General features: G+C 41.1%; 1 protein-coding gene across 14 annotated transcripts in view; it reads left to right on the top strand.

Annotated features, from left to right (window-relative positions):
* Positions 1 to 19,583, top strand: part of LOC115201715 (calcium-activated potassium channel subunit alpha-1) — a 192,796-nt gene that overhangs the window by 91,800 nt on the left and 81,413 nt on the right. For all 14 annotated transcript variants that reach the window (XR_003879796.1, XM_029765556.1, XM_029765549.1 and 11 more), the window contains exons 4-5: positions 16,679 to 16,772; positions 17,335 to 17,446. Coding sequence is in view for 13 of the 14 variants with exons in the window: in XM_029765556.1 (XP_029621416.1) it covers positions 16,679 to 16,772; positions 17,335 to 17,446 (206 nt within the window). In the remaining variant the exon portion in view is untranslated. The remainder of the gene's footprint in view (positions 1 to 16,678; positions 16,773 to 17,334; positions 17,447 to 19,583) is intronic.

Raw genomic sequence — 19,583 nt, 5'->3', positions numbered from 1 at the left:
ATCTACCAGGAGTTTTTAGACCGTGACGGAGCTTTACTCCTCAACAATGAGATTTTCTAAAAAAGAAATAGTCAACGGGATCCACATCTAATCTGGTGAAAGAATAGAGGAGTAATGTGATGTAATGAGATTGTAACCTGGTTTATAAAGATGCTGTAATATGAGGTCTGAAATAAAATAGATGCTCTTTTACACATATGAAACATTTTGATGACCTGCTAAGTAGATAATAGAACGGTAACTGTAGATTTACTTACTGTCAGGCAGTTATGGCGGTGGTGATGCCGTTGTGGTTTCCTGTAAATTATAAATCATTTATATACTTTAGGATGTGTATTGTGAGTAATAGGCCAAAATGCACTGGAACAGAAGTATGTATTGTTACTTATTACCCTGAGACCTATAGACCTTTCATACACCTGTACACTGTACTGTATCATTCATCCTCAGCACACGCTCTAGTTATAACCCTGATCGCTGCTGTACATCGGAGCACGCGTCCTGCCTCCTGTCCTTTATGTCCTGCCCTGTCCTTTATGTCCTGTCCTGTCATTTCTGTCCTGCGCTGTCCTTTATGTCCTTTCCTGTCCTGTCCTTCCTGTTCTGTCCTGTCCTTCCTGTCCATTCTGTCCTGTCATGTCCGGTCCTGTCTCTTGTCCTGTCCCTCCGTTTTGTCCAGTCTTGTCCTCTCCTGTCCTGTCCTTTCCTGTCATCTCTTCATTAGAGAGATAAATCCTTTCCAGGTAACCGGGCTTACAAAACATTTCAACGACACAGAGCACCCACCGCCGACAATCCTTTACTCACAGATGAAATTGCTTAATCTCTATAATGCAAGGATCAGAGGCTCTCAGACGGAACAGAACAGAACAGAGCACAACAGAACAGAACATAACAGAACAGAACAGAACAGAGAATAACAGAACAGAACAGAGTAGAACAGAACTGAACAGAGCATAACAGAGCATAACAGAACAGAACAGAGCAGAACAGAACAGAACAGAGTAGAACAGAGCAGAGCATAACAGAACAGAACAGAGCATAACAGAACAGAACAGAGCAGAGCAGAACAGAACAGAACAGAGCATAACAGAACAGAACATAACAAAACAGAGTAGAACAGAACTGAACAGAGCATAACAGAGCATAACAGAGCATAACAGAACAGAGCAGAACAGAACAGAGTAGAACAGAACAGAGCATAACATAACAGAACATAACAGAACAGAGTAGAACAGAACTGAACAGAGCATAACAGAACAGAACAGAGCACAACAGAACAGAACAGAGTAGAACAGAACAGAACAGAGTAGAACAGAACAGAGTAGAGCACAACAGAACAGAACAGAGTAGAACAGAACAGAACAGAGCACAACAGAACAGAACAGAGTAGAGCACAACAGAACAGAACAGAGTAGAAGAGAACAGAGCACAACAGAAAAGAACAGAACAGAACAGAGCATCACAAAGCATGACAGAGCACAACAGAACATGACAGAGCACAACAGAACATAACAGAACATAACAGGACATAACAGAACAGAGCATAACAGAACAGAGTAGAACAGAACAGAGCACAACAGAACAGAACAGAGTAGAACAGAGTAGAACAGAACAGAACAGAGCACAGCAGAACATAACAGAACAGAGCATATAAAAGCACAACATAACAGAACAGAACAGAGCATAACAGTACAGAACAGAGTAGAACAGAACAGAACACAGCAGAACAGAACAGAACAGAATAGAGCACAGCAGAACATAACAGAACAGAACAGAGCATAACAAAGCACAACATAACAGAACAGAACATAACAGTACAGAACACAGCAGAACATAACATAACAGAACAGAGCATAACAGAGCATAACAGAGCAGAACAGAACAGAGCATAACAGAGCATAACAGAACAGAACAGAGCATAACAGAGCATAACAGAGCATAACAGAGCATAACAGAGCATAACAGAGCAGAACAGAGTAGAACAGAGCATAACAGAACAGAACAGAACAGAACAGAGTAGAACCGAACAGAGTAGAACAGAACAGAGTAGAACAGAACAGAACAGAGTAGAACAGAACAGAGTAGAACAGAACAGAACAGAGTAGAACAGAACAGAACAGAGTAGAACAGAACAGAGTAGAACAGAGTAGAACAGAACAGAGTAGAACAGAATAGAACAGAACAGAGCAGAACAGAACAGAGTAGAACAGAACAGAACAGAGTAGAACAGAACAGAACAGAGTAGAACAGAACAGAGTAGAACAGAACAGAACAGAGTAGAACAGAACAGAACAGAGTAGAACAGAACAGAGTAGAACAGAACAGAGTAGAACAGAACAGAGTAGAACAGAACAGAACAGAGTAGAACAGAACAGAGTAGAACAGAACAGAACAGAACAGAGTAGAACAGAGTAGAACAGAACAGAGTAGAACAGAACAGAGCAGAACAGAACAGAGCAGAACAGAACAGAGTAGAACAGAACAGAGTAGAACAGAACAGAACAGAGTAGAACAGAACAGAACAGAGTAGAACAGAACAGAGTAGAACAGAACAGAGTAGAACAGAACAGAACAGAGTAGAACAGAACAGAACAGAGTAGAACAGAACAGAGTAGAACAGAACAGAGTAGAACAGAACAGAGTAGAACAGAACAGAGTAGAACATAACAAAACAGAGTAGAACAGAACTGAACAGAGCATAACAGAGCATAACAGAGCATAACAGAACAGAGCAGAACATAACAGAGTAGAACAGAACAGAGCATAACATAACAGAACAGAACAGAACAGAGTAGAACAGAACTGAACAGAGCAGAACAGAACAGAGCACAACAGAACAGAACAGAGTAGAACAGAACAGAACAGAGTAGAACAGAACAGAACAGAGTAGAGCACAACAGAACAGAACAGAGTAGAACAGAACAGAACAGAGCACAACAGAACAGAACAGAGTAGAGCACAACAGAACAGAACAGAGTAGAAGAGAACAGAGCACAACAGAAAAGAACAGAACAGAGCATCACAAAGCATGACAGAGCACAACAGAACATAACAGAACAGAACAGGACATAACAGAACAGAGCATAACAGAACAGAGTAGAACAGAACAGAGCACAACAGAACAGAACAGAGTAGAACAGAGTAGAACAGAACAGAACAGAGCACAGCAGAACATAACAGAACAGAGCATATAAAAGCACAACATAACAGAACAGAACAGAGCATAACAGTACAGAACAGAGTAGAACAGAACAGAACACAGCAGAACAGAACAGAATAGAGCACAGCAGAACATAACAGAACAGAACAGAGCATAACAAAGCACAACATAACAGAACAGAACAGAGTAGAACAGAACAGAACACAGCAGAACATAACATAACAGAACAGAGCATAACAGAGCATAACAGAGCAGAACAGAACAGAGCATAACAGAGCATAACAGAACAGAACAGAGCATAACAGAGCATAACAGAGCATAACAGAGCATAACAGAGCAGAACAGAGCAGAACAGAGCATAACAGAACAGAACAGAACAGAACAGAGTAGAACCGAACAGAGTAGAACCGAACAGAGTAGAACAGAACAGAGTAGAACAGAGTAGAACAGAACAGAGTAGAACAGAATAGAACAGAGTAGAACAGAGTAGAACAGAACAGAACAGAGTAGAACAGAACAGAGTAGAACAGAACAGAACAGAGTAGAACAGAACAGAACAGAGTAGAACAGAACAGAGTAGAACAGAACAGAGTAGAACAGAACAGAACAGAGTAGAACAGAACAGAACAGAGTAGAACAGAACAGAGTAGAACAGAACAGAGTAGAACAGAACAGAGTAGAACAGAACAGAGCAGAACAGAACAGAGTAGAACAGAACAGAGTAGAACAGAACAGAACAGAGTAGAACAGAACAGAACAGAGTAGAACAGAACAGAGTAGAACAGAACAGAGTAGAACAGAACAGAGTAGAACAGAACAGAGTAGAACAGAACAGAACAGAGTAGAACAGAACAGAGTAGAACAGAACAGAGTAGAACGGAATAGAGTAGAACAGAACAGAACAGAGTAGAACAGAACAGAGTAGAACAGAACAGAGTAGAACAGAACAGAATAGAGTAGAACAGAACAGAGTAGAACAGAACAGAGTAGAACAGAACAGAGCAGAACAGAACAGAGTAGAACAGAACAGAACAGAGTAGAACAGAACAGAACAGAGTAGAACAGAACAGAGTAGAACAGAACAGAGTAGAACAGAACAGAACAGAGTAGAACAGAACAGAGTAGAACAGAACAGAGTAGAACAGAACAGACAGTAAAGACCAAAGTTCCTGCTCAAGAACTCCCTTTCTGATTTTTTGCTGTGTTTTGCATTAAAAGAGTGTTACGTCTACTCCCGCTCCTCCACTCCGGCGCTCGATGTCGCCAGTTTATTCATTATTACACACACCTGCCGCCATCGTTAAGCGCACCTGCGCCTCATGAGACTCACCTGGACTCCATCACCTTCCTGATTACCTCCCCTATATCTGTCCCTCCCTTTGGTTCTTTCCTCAGGCGTCATTGATTATGTTTATATGTTTCATGTCTGTACGCTACTCGTGTTTCTTGTTTTGTTCCATATTTGTTTATTTATTAAATTCACTTCCTGTACTTGCTTCCTGATTATTAGCGTACACGTTACAAAGGGCTATATATATATTTTTTTTATATATATTTTTTTTACACATATATTTATTACTTCCAAATAGGAAAATCAACAGTTACAGAAATACAATTTTCTTATTTTTCACCCCCCCAAACCCCAAACCAAAGACAAAAACATAAACGACAACAACCCAACATTAAGTCCTCACATTTCCAACAACCCAACATTAAGTCCTCACATTTCCAATAATCAATACATAATATGTAGTTGCAGATAATGCAGATGACTATAGCCAATATTCACATAAAAATATAGAGAATATTCAGATTTCTAATGCTTCTATAATATCACCTGTTTGCAAAAATTCAAAAAACAGATCCCAAATATCATGAAACTCTGGGGCTTTATTTTTGGTATATAAGTACATTTTTCAAGAGCCAGGCTTGACGTTAATTATTTGAACCAATGACCATGTGAGGGGGGGGGACTGACATACTACCTGTGGAGAGCAATTGAATGTCTAGCTTGTAGTAGACAGAGGTCAAACATTTTCTTTTCTCTCATACTGTATGTAAAGAGATATTAACTGGGTAAAGATTTAGAATGCATAGTTTAGGGATTAGTGGTAATGGGTTAGAGGTAATCTCAGAGATATAGAGCAGTACTGAGCTCCAAAACGTTTGTATCTCAGCACACACCCACAGGCAATGATACAAGGTGCCTAGTGCGTGTTACGTTTAACACACAGGAATTGTATAACTGCCTTCATTTTGCTGGACCCCTAGGCAGCAGCTAATAGGGGTCCATAATGAATAATAAATAAATACAAATAATATAAATACAAATATAGGTCTGGGATATTAGCGTCAAATTTGTGGAGCTTAACAGGGGTGATATGTTGTTATTATCCAACTGTATTGCTACAGTCTCAGGCAGGTGTTTATTGTCTGTATCTGAGCTCTAGAGCATATCATACCCCAGTCCTCTTCTGAAATATCTTCCTGTCGGAGTTGTCTTTAAAGAGTAGCTACCATTTCCCCCAAATACAGGTGTGCCAAGCTTGTAGTAACATCATGTGACCTCTCCCATAACACAGAGAGTGTTTCTAAGGTGGTCAAAGGAGGTTGCAGATTGTTATAGACTGGAAAAAAACAGCTTCTCAAATGTAACAATTGGAAAAAATGCATTTGTGGTAAGTTTTAGTTCTTCAAACTAAAACATGAGCCCTTTGTCATTATATAAGTCCATTACTTTAACAATATGTTTCTTTAAACACCAAATCATTTTTACCAGGTGTGAAATTGTTATTGCCCCAAATTGGTTTAAAATTGGATAATACACGGGATTCAGCCAGATATTGATGTACTTTGTGCCATACACAATGCGTTTCGGAAAGTATTCAGACCCCTTGACTTTTTTCACATTTTGTTACGTTACAGCCTTATTCTAAAATTGATTAAATTATTTTTACCCCCTCATAAATCTACACACAATACCCCATAATGACAAAGCACAAACAGGTTTTTAGAAATGTTTGCACATTTGTTCAAAAAAAAATCTGGAATATCACATTCCCATAAGTATTCAGACCCTTTACTCAGTACTTTACTGAAGCACCTTTGGCAGCGATTACAGCCTTGAGTCTTCTTGTGTATGACGCTACAAGCTTGGCACACCTGTATTTGGGGAGTTTCTCCCATTCTTCTCTGCAGATCTTCTAAAGCTCTATCAGGTTGGATGGGGAGCTTTGCTGCAAAGCTATTTTCAGGTCTATCCAGAGATGTTCGATCGGGTTCAAGTCCGGCCTCTGGCTGGGCCACTCAAGGACGTTCAGAGACTTGTCCCAAAGCCACTCCTGCATTGTCTTCAAATTAAAAAAAATCTAATCAAATGTAATTTGTCACATGTGCTGAATACAACAGGTGTAGACCTTACAGTGAAATGCTTACTTACAAGCCCTTAAAACGATGCAGTTTTAAGAAAATACCTAAAAAATGTTGTAAAAAAATTAAGAGATTAGAAAAACAAATAATTAAAGAGCAGCAGTAAATAACAATAGTGGGACTGTATACAGGGGGTACCGGTACAGAGTCAATGTGGAGGCTATATACAGGGGGTACCAGTACAGAGTCAATGTGGAGGCTGTATACAGGGAGTACCGGTACAGAGTCAATGTGGAGGCTATATACAGGGGGTACCGGTACAGAGTCAATGTGTCAATGTGCGGGGGCACCGGTGTTGAGTTATTTGAGATAATTATGTACATGCAGGTGGGGTTGTCAAAGCGGCTATGCAGATAATAACAGAGAGTAGCAGCAGCGTAGTGGGGGGGGGGGGGGGGGGGGGGGCAAATAGTCTGCTTCTAGCTTGGGGGTAGAAGCCTCTTGAACCTAGACCTGGCGCTCCGGTACCGCTTGCCGTGCGGTAGCATCGGAACCTTCGTCCCCAGTCTGAGGTCCTGAGCGCTCTGGAGCTGGTTTTCAACAAGGATATCTCTGTACTTTGCTCTGTTAATTGTTCCTTCGATCCTAACTAGTCTCCCAGTCCCTGCCTCTGAAAAACATCCCCACAACCTGATGCTGCCATCACCATGCTTCACCGTAGGGATGGTGCCAGGTTTCCTCCAGAGGTGACGCTTGACAATCAGGCCAATGAGTTCAATCTTGATTTCATCAGACCAGATAATCTTGTTTCTCATGGTCTGAGAGTCCTTTAGTTGTCTTTTGGCAAACTCTAAGCAGGCTCTCATGTGCCTTTTACTGAGGAGTGGTTTCCGTCTGGCCACTCTACCATAAAGGCCTGATTGGTGGAGTGCTGCAGAGATGGTTGTCCTTCTGGAAGGTTCTTCCATCTCTAAAGAGGAACTCTAGAGCTCTGTCAGTGTGACCATACGGTTTTTGGCCACCTCACTGATCAAGGCCCTTCTCCCCTGATTGCTCAGTTTGGCCGGGCACACAGCTAGGAAGATTCTTGGTGGTTCCAAACTTCTTCCATTAAAGAATGATGGAGGCCACTGTGTTCTTGAGGACTTTCAATGCTACAGAAATGTTTTGGTACCCTTCCCCAGATCTGTGCCTCGACACAATCCTGCCTTGGAGCTCTGCGGACAATTCCTTCGACCTCATGGCTTGGTTGTGGCTCTGACATGCACTGTCAACTGTGGGACCTTATATAAACAGGTGTGTGACTTTCCAAATCATGTCCAATCAATTGAATGTACCACAGGTGGACTCCAATCAAGTTGTAGAAACATCTCAAGGATGATCAATGGAAACAGGTTGCACCTGAGCTCAAGTTTGAGTCTCATAGCAAATGGTCTGAATACTTATGTAAATAAGGTATCTCTTTTTATTTTTAATACATTTGCAAAGAAAAAAAAAAAAAAAGGTTTTTGCGTTGTCATTATGGGGTATTGTGTGTAGATTGATGAGGTTAAAGATGGAACGTAACAAAATGTGGATAAATGGAAGGGGTCTGAATACTTTCCGAATGCACTGTAGTTTGGGTGTTTTTAACAAAGGGATTAGTAGTATTCATCTTTAGTTTCTTAAAGGGAGGCAGAGTACAAATATCCATTTGAAGATAAGCCTTTTGTGGACAACATTTCAATCTGCAGCCAGGGTAACTAAGGTACCTTGGAGAACCAAAATATTGCGGCCCTCTGTTAAAGGGAAAATAAAGAGCCTTGGTTTTCTGTTTTAGAGTATCTTTTTGATCTTTGGGAAAAATAAAGGTGGTGGAGTCAGAGGAATTTATTGAAATAGGTAAAGACATTTGGGCAGAATATGATATGGATTGTACCAGTAATATATACAGGTTAGTTATTTAACCTTTATTTAACTAGGCAAGTCAGTTAAGAACAAATTCTTATTTTCATTGACAGCCTAGGAACAGTGGGTTAAACTGCATTGTTCAGGGGCAGAACGACAGATTTTTACCTTGTCAACTCGGGGATTCAATCTTGCGATCTTTCGGTTACTTGTCCAACGCTCTAACCACTAGGCTACCTGTCGCCCCATAATGATATAATGATGTTCATCTGTTGATGTTTTCTGTTGCACTCGTTACCATGGGTTCAGAAGTTGTCGATCTCAAGGAGCTAATTTCTGGTGTGATTTGAATACCAAGATATGTTAAACCTTATTCTGTATATACAAATAGATGCTGTACTAATGGATTCAAATGTATTTCTCTTGCTTTTTGAGGAAAAGGATAGAAGATTAGGTTTTATTCACTTTAAACCCAGAAAACTGACCAAACTTATTAATTAAATTGGAGAGGGAAGCGATAGAATTCTTTAGATCTGTTGGGAACTAGAGGGCATCATCGGCATACAGGGCCACTCGATGTTCAAAATCCGATGTTTTAATTCCATTAACTGACAGGCTGGCTCACATTGCAATGGCAAAGGCTTCTATAGCTAAAAGGAAGAGTCCTGGACTGTCTGGATACCCTTGTCTCGTTCCCCCCCCCCCCCCAAAAGGTTGTGAAATCAAGTTGTTAGTGGCAACTTCTTCAGTGGGGTCTGTATATAATATCTTAATCCATTTACAGAAGTATTTCCCAAACCCAAATCTCTTAAACACTTAAAATAAACAAGACCACTCAACTCTATCAAATGCCTTCTCTTCATCATGAGAGAGTAGGACAGTATCAGGGGACCCTTCACACATGAGAGAGTATGACAGTGTCAGGGACCCTTCACACATGAGAGAGTATGACAGTATCAGGGATCCTTCACACATGGGAGAGTATGACAGGATCAGGGACCCTTCACATATGAGAGAGTATGACAGTATCAGGGACCCTTCACACATGAGAGAGTATGACAGTATCAGGGATCCTTCACACATGGGAGAGTATGACAATATCAGGGACCCTTCACACATGGGAGAGTATGACAGTGTCAGGGACCCTTCACATATGAGAGAGTATGACAGTATCAGGGACCCTTCACATATGAGAGAGTATGACAGTATCAGGGGACCCTTCACACATGAGAGAGTATGACAATATCAGGGACCCTTCACACATGGGAGAGTATGACAGTGTCAGGGACCCTTCACACATGGGAGAGTATGACAGTGTCAGGGACCCTTCACATATGAGAGAGTATGACAGTATCAGGGACCCTTCACACATGAGAGAGTATGAGAGTATCAGGGACCCTTCACATATGAGAGAGTATGACAGTATCAGGGACCCTTCACACATGAGAGAGTATGACAGTATCAGGGGACCCTTCACACATGAGAGAGTATGACAGGATCAGTGGACCCTTCACACATGTGATATGTTTAGCACTCTCCTCACACTCAACCTTGAGGGATTTTCACAAAGCCATTTTGGTCTTTGTGTATTAGATATGGGTCTGTAACTTTCACATTTTGATGGGGATTTATCAGGTTTCAGAATAAGAGTTATTAAAGCACTCCTTAGAGAGGATGGGAAGCATCCTTGGTGAAAGGATTCAGAACACATAGAGTATCCAAAATTTGACCTAGAAGTTTGGCCTTAAATAAATGTCTTATAAATATCTATTGGGAGCCCATCTGGACCTGAAGCTTTAACTCCCTTCAACGTCGTCCAATTCCTTCTCCAGATCCAATTTTGTATCTTCTGAAATAGAGAGAAAATCCAGACCATCTAAAAATGATGTCTGATTATATAAGTTCTCAGGAGATTCACAATTGTAAAGTGTGTTGTAAGTAGCAAGCAAATGTTTGGTTTATTTCTACAGGATCCATTGATAATTGTCCATGTAAATTATGAATTTGCATTAATGACCCTGTCTGAATTTAGCTTCTTAATGCGCCAGGTCAGCAATTTACTGGACATTTCACCTTGGTCATAGAAAGAGTGTTTCAGCCTCGTTAAGCAGTTTGCAGACATTGAAGTGGAAAGTTCTTCATATTGAGCTTTAAGAGCAAATAATTCCTGGTTTACTTCCCTCTCCAGTTCTCTGATTTTACTGTTTTTTTTTTACTTTTTTACCCCTTTTTCACCCCAATTTCATGATATCCAATTAGTAGTTACCGTCTCGTCCCATCGCTGCAACTCCTGTACGGACTCGGGAGAGGCGAAGGTGAGAGCCATGCATCCTCACGACCCTGTCAAGCCGCACTGCTTCTTGCCACACTGCTTGCTTAACCCAGAAGCCAGCCGCACCAATGTGTCGGAGGAAACACTGTACAGCTGGTGATTTAAGTCAGCTTGCAGGCACCTGCCCCGCCACAAGGAGTCGCTAGAGCGCGATGGGACAAGGAAATCCCAGCCGGCCAAACCCTTCCCTAACCCGGACAACGCTGGGCCAATTGTGCGCCGCCTCATGGGTCTCCCGGTCACGGCCGACTGTGACACAGCCTGGGATCGAACCCGGGGCTGTAGCGATGCAGTGCCTTAGACTGCTGCGCCAACCGGGAGGCATCTCTCTCGTTTTCAGATTTAATTGATTTTATTTGAAACTGGTAAAACGGTTAATTTGCCCACTAATATATGCTTTGAAAGCCTCCCATCTGGTACTCGCTGATGTTTGATCAGTGTTCAATTTAAAATAAACATCTATATGCACTCCAATGTAATGTAAGAAGTCTGGGTCCTGTACACACCTGGGTGCAAGCGCCATCTAGAGGATCCTTTGACGAATTTTGTATCCCTGTAGAATAATGACACACAGGAACGGTCACTCAGAACAATACTATCTTATCCACTTCCTGCTACATTGGGAAACAATGAGGAAGAAAATAAAAAGGTAGTCTATACGAGAATATGATTTAAATGTTGACGAGTAACTTGAATAATCCCTGTTACTTGGGTTCTGAGTCCTCCATGGATCACATAGATTTCAGTCCGTAATGAAATGCTGTAATTTCTAAAACTTAGAAGCGATCTGCACTGAACAAAAATCTAAATGCAACATGTTAAGTGTTGGTCCCATGTTTCATGAGCTGAAATAAAAGATCCCCAAAAGTTTCCATATGCACAAAAAGCTTATTTCTCTTAAATATTGTGCACAAATGTGTTTACACCCCTGTTAGTGAGCATTTATCTTTTGTCAAGATAATCCATCCATCTGACAAGTGTTGCATATCAAGAAGCTGATTAAACAGCATGATCATTACACAGGTGCACCTTGTGCTGGGGACAATAAAAGGCCACTCTAAAATGTGCAATTTTGTCATACAACATGTCTCAAGTTTTGAGGGAGTGTGCATTTTGCATGCTGACTGCAAGAATGTCCACCAGAGCTGTTGCCAGATAATTTAATGTTCATTTCTCTACCTTAAGCTGCCTCCAACGTCTTTTTAGAGAATTTGGCAGTACGTCCAACCGGCCTCACAACCATGTGTAACCATGCCAGGCCAGGCCAGGACCTCCACATTTAGCTTCTCCACCTGCGGGATCGTCTGAGACAAGCCACAGAGATAGCTGATGAAACTGAGGGGTATTTCTGTCTGTAATAAAGTCTTTATGTGGGGTAAAACTAATTCTGATTGGCTGGGCCTGGCTCCCCAGTGGGTGGGCCAGTCAGTCTCCCAAGTGGGTGGAACTTTGCCCTCCCAGGCCCATCCATGGCTGCACCCCTGCCATGGGGCGGCAGATAGCCTAGTGGTTAGAGTGTTGGGCCAGTAACCGAAAGGTTGCTGGATTGAATCCCCGAGCTGATAAGGTAAAAATCTCTTGTTCTGCCCCTGAGCAAGGCAGTTAACCCACTGCTCCCTGGGTGCCAAAGACATGGATGTCAATTAAGGCAGCCCCTCACACCTCTCTGATTCAGAGGAGTTGGGTTAAATGAGGAAGACACATTTCAGTTGAAGGCATTCAGTTGTACAACTGACTAGGCCTTGCCCATGAAATCCATAGATTATGGCTTAATACATTTATTTAAATTGACTGATTTCCTTATATGAACTGTAACTCAGTAAAATCGTTGAAATTGTTGAATGTTGAGTTTATATTTAATATAATAATATAAGGAAACTTTGAGTGGGCTAGCTCGCCATATTATTCACTTAGCAAACTGTTAGTTAGCTAGCCAACAGTCACATAATCCAAGGTGGTGTAATTCTCCGTAGTCTAGTGGTGGTGATAAACTACTCAGCGGCAACTTTGGCTAGGAAGAAGATTCACGTTGTATGTCATGGATGAATGCCTCGGCTTTAAAGGGAGATTCAAACTTGTGTGACCGTCCATTGTTTGTCAGACGTAGTTTAGCTGGCAATGCTATTACATAGGCAATATTGAGGGACCGAAGCTGGCATTTGACCCCGTTGTAGCCTTTTCTTTTTCGATGCAGGTCCGTAGATAGGCCAGGGAAGAACATGATCTCTTGGTCGCCGTTCATCGCCTTGCCCTTAGCCCTGGCTTTCCTCATCACTCTCTTTGTCTAGAAAGTTGAGAAACTTCATGATAAGAACTCGGGAAGAGGGGTGGCTTCTCGGGCCTGTAGGAGCTGTTGTTTTGACAGTGACTACAGTATCTTCCACTGTGCTAATGCGTTCGTCTGCTTTGTCCAAGCACGTGGAGTAGGCTTGAAGGTCACGTTTAACCTCATTAATCCACGTTAGGACACCTTCGTGTTTGGTGGAAAGGTCCGCCCTCATGGCAGAGATTGCTTCCAAGACCCCTTTGCTCTGGTTCTGGTTTAGGTCGTTGACATTGTTGGTTGCCATGTCGGACTCAAGTTGTGAGGTGCTAGCTGAGCTTGCAGGGCTAACTGGGTTAGTAGAGGTAGATGAATTACCAGAGCTAACTGGGTTAGTAGAGCTAGCTAATTTAGCAGGGCTAATTGGGTTAGAAGAGCAAGCTGAATTAGCAGGGCTAAATTGCCTAGCCTGGACCACGTTGCGAGTTGTTCTTCTTGTTTTAGGAGGACTATGTTTGAGTCAATTCATAATGGATTTATATATGCCTGAAATTGTCCAATAAAATTGCTGTTCGTGTTACGAGGATTTAAAATAAGAGATTCAAATAATTTAGCTGAAATTGGCAGGTGTAGTCTCACCCTGTCATCCATGTGTACTCTCACCCTGTCATCCAGGTGTATTCTCACCCTGTCATCCAGGTGTATTCTCACCCTGTCATCCAGGTGTATTCTCACCCTGTCATCCAGGTGTACACTCACCCTGTCATTCAGGTGTATTCTCACCCTGTCATCCAGGTGTATTCTCACCCTGTCATCCATGTGTACTCTCACCCTGTCATCCAGGTGTACACTCACCCTGTCATCCAGGTGTATTCTCCCCATTAACTGACCCAATGTTGTTAACTGACCCAATGTCATTAACTTACCCAATGTTGTTAACTGACCCAATGTCATTAACTGACCCAATGTTAACAACAAGGCTCTCTGCTTGCCTCAGTCACACTTTGGCACACAGCAGCAGCAACTTGTTGTTTGTGTGTTCAGTGACAGCAGGTTGTAACAGATATGGGAACTTCCTGTAATTAGCCTTGTAGGTCTACTGAAACAGTATTTGCGACAGACAGAGTGCGGTGTACATTTTAGGACACTCTCAGCCTCAAGCCTCAACCATCCTTGAGTGAATTGTCAACCTCTCAAGGCTGAGGATGTCCTTAAATGTACACCTTAGTACAGACAGATAGAGCTTACTGCAAAAATCACCAGGAAGCAACTGAGAAAAGTCAACACTGTTCTGTCCTCATAAATAATACCATTAACCACAGAAAGAGAGCGAGAAGGAGGAGATCTATCCAGCTGGCAGGCTGGCCTGTGGACGCTTGACCTAGAATAAGTCTAGCTTTATATCAGAACCAAGTCAGAACCAAGCTCTCTCTCTCTCTCTCTCTCTCTCTCTCTCTCTCTCTCTCGCTCTCTCTCGCTCTCTCTCGCTCTCTCTCGCTCTCTCTCTCTCTCTCTCTCTCTCTCGAGTTAGCGTGTTAGTCTTTTGACATTATCTCAAGCAGCAAACACTTGTTTTTTGGTCCAAATAATAGTTTTTCTCTGATCTAAGTTTTGATTGAATTACGTTGAATTGATATCCTCAGATTACCATTTGTGTACAACAGCGTTCTTTGTTTTATATTTTGTAAAATAAAAATGTATCTGAGCCAGTGACTCATGCACGGCCACGCCTCTGTGTGCCTGAGTACAAGGAAGTGGATAGAGAGCGCTCAGAGAGTTTTTATGAAGAAGGTTTTTAACAATAAAAGATAGAATACCATTGTCCTACCAAGAGTTGCTGAATATCATTTTATATTCCGTCTCCTTCACTGTTCATGGGTCTTTGGTTTAAAGCGAGGTAGCCACTGGCAGCCTTTTTCCTCTGTGTTTTATGGCTCTTATAGAGACTAAGCCACCGCTTCCTGACCAGCCACTCAATTATTGAGCAGCCCAGATCCTGGCCTCCCTATGGTCATTACTCTTCTCTGTTATCCAGCTACCGTTGAGGATTCTCACTGGGATGAATCCTGCATTGCATCCTATTCCCTTTAGGCTACATAGATAGGGGCTCTGGTCAAAATTAGTGCACTATATAGGGAATAGGGCTCCATTTGGGATGCACGATAGATATACTGTAATTATTATCATCGGAAGTGAAAGGTTGAAATATTCACAATGCTTGGACTATTCTTAGAATTGGCAGTTGCTGTTATTGGTAATGCGTAGTATAACTGGCATCATAAGCTTTATATTTACATTTACATTTAAGTCATTTAGCAGACGCTCTTATCCAGAGCGACTTACAAATTGGTGCATTCACCTTAAGATATCCAGTGGAAAAACCACTTTACAATATATGCATATTTATTGACACAATAATGTATGTTATTGTATAAAGGATTAGACAAATTATAACGCAATAGGTAGGTAGGCTAGGGCAGTTTGTCGCATGACATATTCAGTCACACTGTCCCGATCCACATATTAGCAGGCAATAGCAGCGCTATATGACAGGACATCAACTGAAATGCACACTCTTAGATCTGGCTAGTTTAGTCTGTGTCCAGGGCTTCTGTTTGAGGAGTGTATTTGGTGACTGTATGACTTTACTTAACAACAATAGCATCCTATGTGGTCTAAGTTCGCTGGGGGAGGAGGCTGGCTGGCTCATGTGGTCCACTCTATTGGCCAGGGAATACACTAACGGCTTTCTGACGTATTTTAGGATATAACCTACCTAGTTATGTAGGTCAAGGCACTATATGTGTTAACACGGTATGGTAGGTTGTATCCACGTGAGATGCAACGAGGGACCAGTACGAAAAAATGTATGACTAGTGTAAGTCGCTCTGGATAAGAGCGTCTGCTAAATGACTAAAATGTAAAATGTAAATATAAATGCAATATAGGGCTATATGTCTGTACTGTAACCTCATAGGATGTTTACAATAAGCTTGAACTGTCATTACACATACCTGGATTTGGTTTACAGGATGGGACAGTAGTTCCAAACTTATAACATATAGTTGGTCATTTATTTATTTGTTAATTTGAATTCTTAGTGCCAGGTACAAGCGTTGAGGGTGAGACTGCTACACCACATTGCCAGTATCTGCTATGGCTGCTATGATGACATGAAATATGTCTTAACCCCTGCATGCTATTAACCCTTATACTACTGACACTGCACTGCACTGCACTGTACACACCTCTAGCGTTAAAGATCCCGAACGGTCCTTCCTAGTCTCGTGTCAAAATAGCCTTTTAATAATGGACTAAAACATCCTTCCCCCTTAGCTACAACCCTTCTACTGTACACACTGTACTGTGAGGATATTGAATGAATCACTACTTATTTCTTATTTCTTCTACGTCAGTGCGATTTTCAGAAGAGTAAAGTACACACCGTTCTTTAAGGGGTTAATAATCAGGGGTAGAAGAACATGTTACAGTTACGTGTTTTTTTAAAAATGTTAGTTGGAAAATGCAAAATGTCGCACCTTTTGAATTCCTTTCGTTCTTTATTTCTTCATCTTTTATTTAAAAACATTTTTGGGGGAGGGGGGGTTCATGTTCAATACGTGAGATGTTTCTAACATGTTTGTTTTCTGTGTGTTTCTGACAGCCCCATCGAGTCCTGTCAGAACTTCTACAAAGACTTCACGCTGCAGATCGACATGGCTTTCAACGTCTTCTTCCTCTTGTACTTTGGTCTACGGGTAAATAAAGACAACGCTACGTTAGACGTGTGCGCACGTTGGGAAGTTTCAATCGTGTCATGAAATAAAGATATTTATAAAACTGGGTGGTTCGAACGCTGAATGCTGATTGGCTGACAGCTGTGGTATATTAGACCGTATACCACGGGTATGACAAAACATTTATTTTTACTGCCCTAATTACGTTGGTAAACAGTTTATAATAGCAATAAGGTCACCTCTGGAGTTTGTGGTATACGGCCAATATGCCACGGCTAAGGGCTGTGTCCAGGCACTCTGCGATGCGTCGTGCATAAGAACAGCCCTTAGCCGTGGTATATTGGCCATATACCACACCCCCCTGTGCCTTATTGCTTAAATATACCCACACATAATATAGACATTAAAGTCGAAACATTGCACTCAATAAAACTGTGGAAGCATTCAACAGTTTTGCGGCTGTCTAGCTATCTTTCAGGACTTTCTTTAATGCCTTTTGTACCCTGAACAACCTACAGTCATGTATCAACATTGAAAATGGTGGTGTATGGTGGAATATAGTGGTATCTTTCTCCCCCCCCAGTTCATAGCGGCCAACGACAAGCTGTGGTTCTGGCTGGAGGTGAACTCAGTGGTGGACTTCTTCACTGTTCCCCCGGTGTTCGTGTCCGTCTATCTCAACAGGAGCTGGCTTGGTAAGTACAGCACCAGTATATAGCACCTGCCAAGTGTGGGAGCGGTGTTTTGGTTCAGCTTTGATTGAAGTCTGGTCTGCAGCGCACCCCAGTGGATATTCTGTGTATTACACTGCTTTAAACTGGATCGTTGAATTGTTCAATTATTTTCCATTTGAGACACATGGATTTTGTTTGACCTGGTTATCTTATCTTGGACAGCCTCCTTCTTTTTAAAAGAGACAGGGAGTAGCTGCTTGTGCTGACTGATGGGCCCTGGTCAAAAGTAGTGCACCCTATTCCCTATGGGCCCTGGTCAAAAGTAGTGCACTATAAAGGGAATAGGGTGCCATTTGAGACTATTCTCACTGTGATAACGGTGTTGGTTGTTTACTGACAGCAATGTTGTGTTTACCTAGTTTTAATGGTTTCTGGTTTCACAATGTTGTGTTTACCTAGTTTTAATGGTTTCTGGTTTCACAATGTTGTGTTTACCTAGTTTTGATGGTTTCTGGTTTCACAATGTTGTGTTTATCTAGTTTTGATGGTTTCTGGTTTCACAATGTTGTGTTTATCTAGTTTTGATGGTTTCTGGTTTCACAATGTTGTGTTTACCTAGTTTTGATGGTTTCTGGTTTCACAATGTTGTGTTTATCTAGTTTTAATGGTTTCTGGTTTCACAATGTTGTGTTTATCTAGTTTTGATGGTTTCTGGTTTCACAATGTTGTGTTTATCTAGTTTTGATGGTTTCTGGTTTCACAATGTTGTGTTTACCTAGTTTTAATGGTTTCTGGTTTCACAATGTTGTGTTTACCTAGTTTTGATGGTTTCTGGTTTCACAATGTTGTGTTTATCTAGTTTTAATGGTTTCTGGTTTCACAATGTTGTGTTTATCTAGTTTTAATGGTTTCTGGTTTCACAATGTTGTGTTTACCTAGTTTTGATGGTTTCTGGTTTCACAATGTTGTGTTTATCTAGTTTTAATGGTTTCTGGTTTCACAATGTTGTGTTTATCTAGTTTTGATGGTTTCTGGTTTCACAATGTTGTGTTTATCTAGTTTTGATGGTTTCTGGTTTCACAATGTTGTGTTTACCTAGTTTTGATGGTTTCTGGTTTCACAATGTTGTGTTTACCTAGTTTTGATGGTTTCTGGTTTCACAATGTTGTGTTTACCTAGTTTTAATGGTTTCTGGTTTCACAATGTTGTGTTTACCTAGTTTTGATGGTTTCTGGTTTCACAATGTTGTGTTTATCTAGTTTTAATGGTTTCTGGTTTCACAATGTTGTGTTTACCTAGTTTTGATGGTTTCTGGTTTCACAATGTTGTGTTTATCTAGTTTTGATGGTTTCTGGTTTCACAATGTTGTGTTTACCTAGTTTTGATGGTTTCTGGTTTCACAATGTTGTGTTTATCTAGTTTTAATGGTTTCTGGTTTCACAATGTTGTGTTTACCTAGTTTTGATGGTTTCTGGTTTCACAATGTTGTGTTTATCTAGTTTTGATGGTTTCTGGTTTCACAATGTTGTGTTTACCTAGTTTTGATGGTTTCTGGTTTCACAATGTTGTGTTTACCTAGTTTTGATGGTTTCTGGTTTCACAATGTTGTGTTTATCTAGTTTTGATGGTTTCTGGTTTCACAATGTTGTGTTTACCTAGTTTTGATGGTTTCTGGTTTCACAATGTTGTGTTTATCTAGTTTTAATGGTTTCTGGTTTCACAATGTTGTGTTTACCTAGTTTTGATGGTTTCTGGTTTCACAATGTTGTGTTTATCTAGTTTTAATGGTTTCTGGTTTCACAATGTTGTGTTTATCTAGTTTTGATGGTTTCTGGTTTCACAATGTTGTGTTTATCTAGTTTTGATGGTTTCTGGTTTCACAATGTTGTGTTTACCTAGTTTTGATGGTTTCTGGTTTCACAATGTTGTGTTTATCTAGTTTTGATGGTTTCTGGTTTCACAATGTTGTGTTTACCTAGTTTTGATGGTTTCTGGTTTCACAATGTTGTGTTTACCTAGTTTTGATGGTTTCTGGTTTCACAATGTTGTGTTTATCTAGTTTTGATGGTTTCTGGTTTCACAATGTTGTGTTTACCTAGTTTTGATGGTTTCTGGTTTCACAATGTTGTGTTTACCTAGTTTTGATGGTTTCTGGTTT

Source organism: Salmo trutta, chromosome 10 (assembly GCF_901001165.1).
Source record: "Salmo trutta chromosome 10, fSalTru1.1, whole genome shotgun sequence".
In the NCBI taxonomy this organism is placed as follows: Eukaryota; Metazoa; Chordata; class Actinopteri; order Salmoniformes; family Salmonidae; genus Salmo; species Salmo trutta.
The sequence above is the reverse complement of the archived record's forward strand: the minus strand, read 5'-3'. Positions and strand labels throughout refer to the sequence as shown.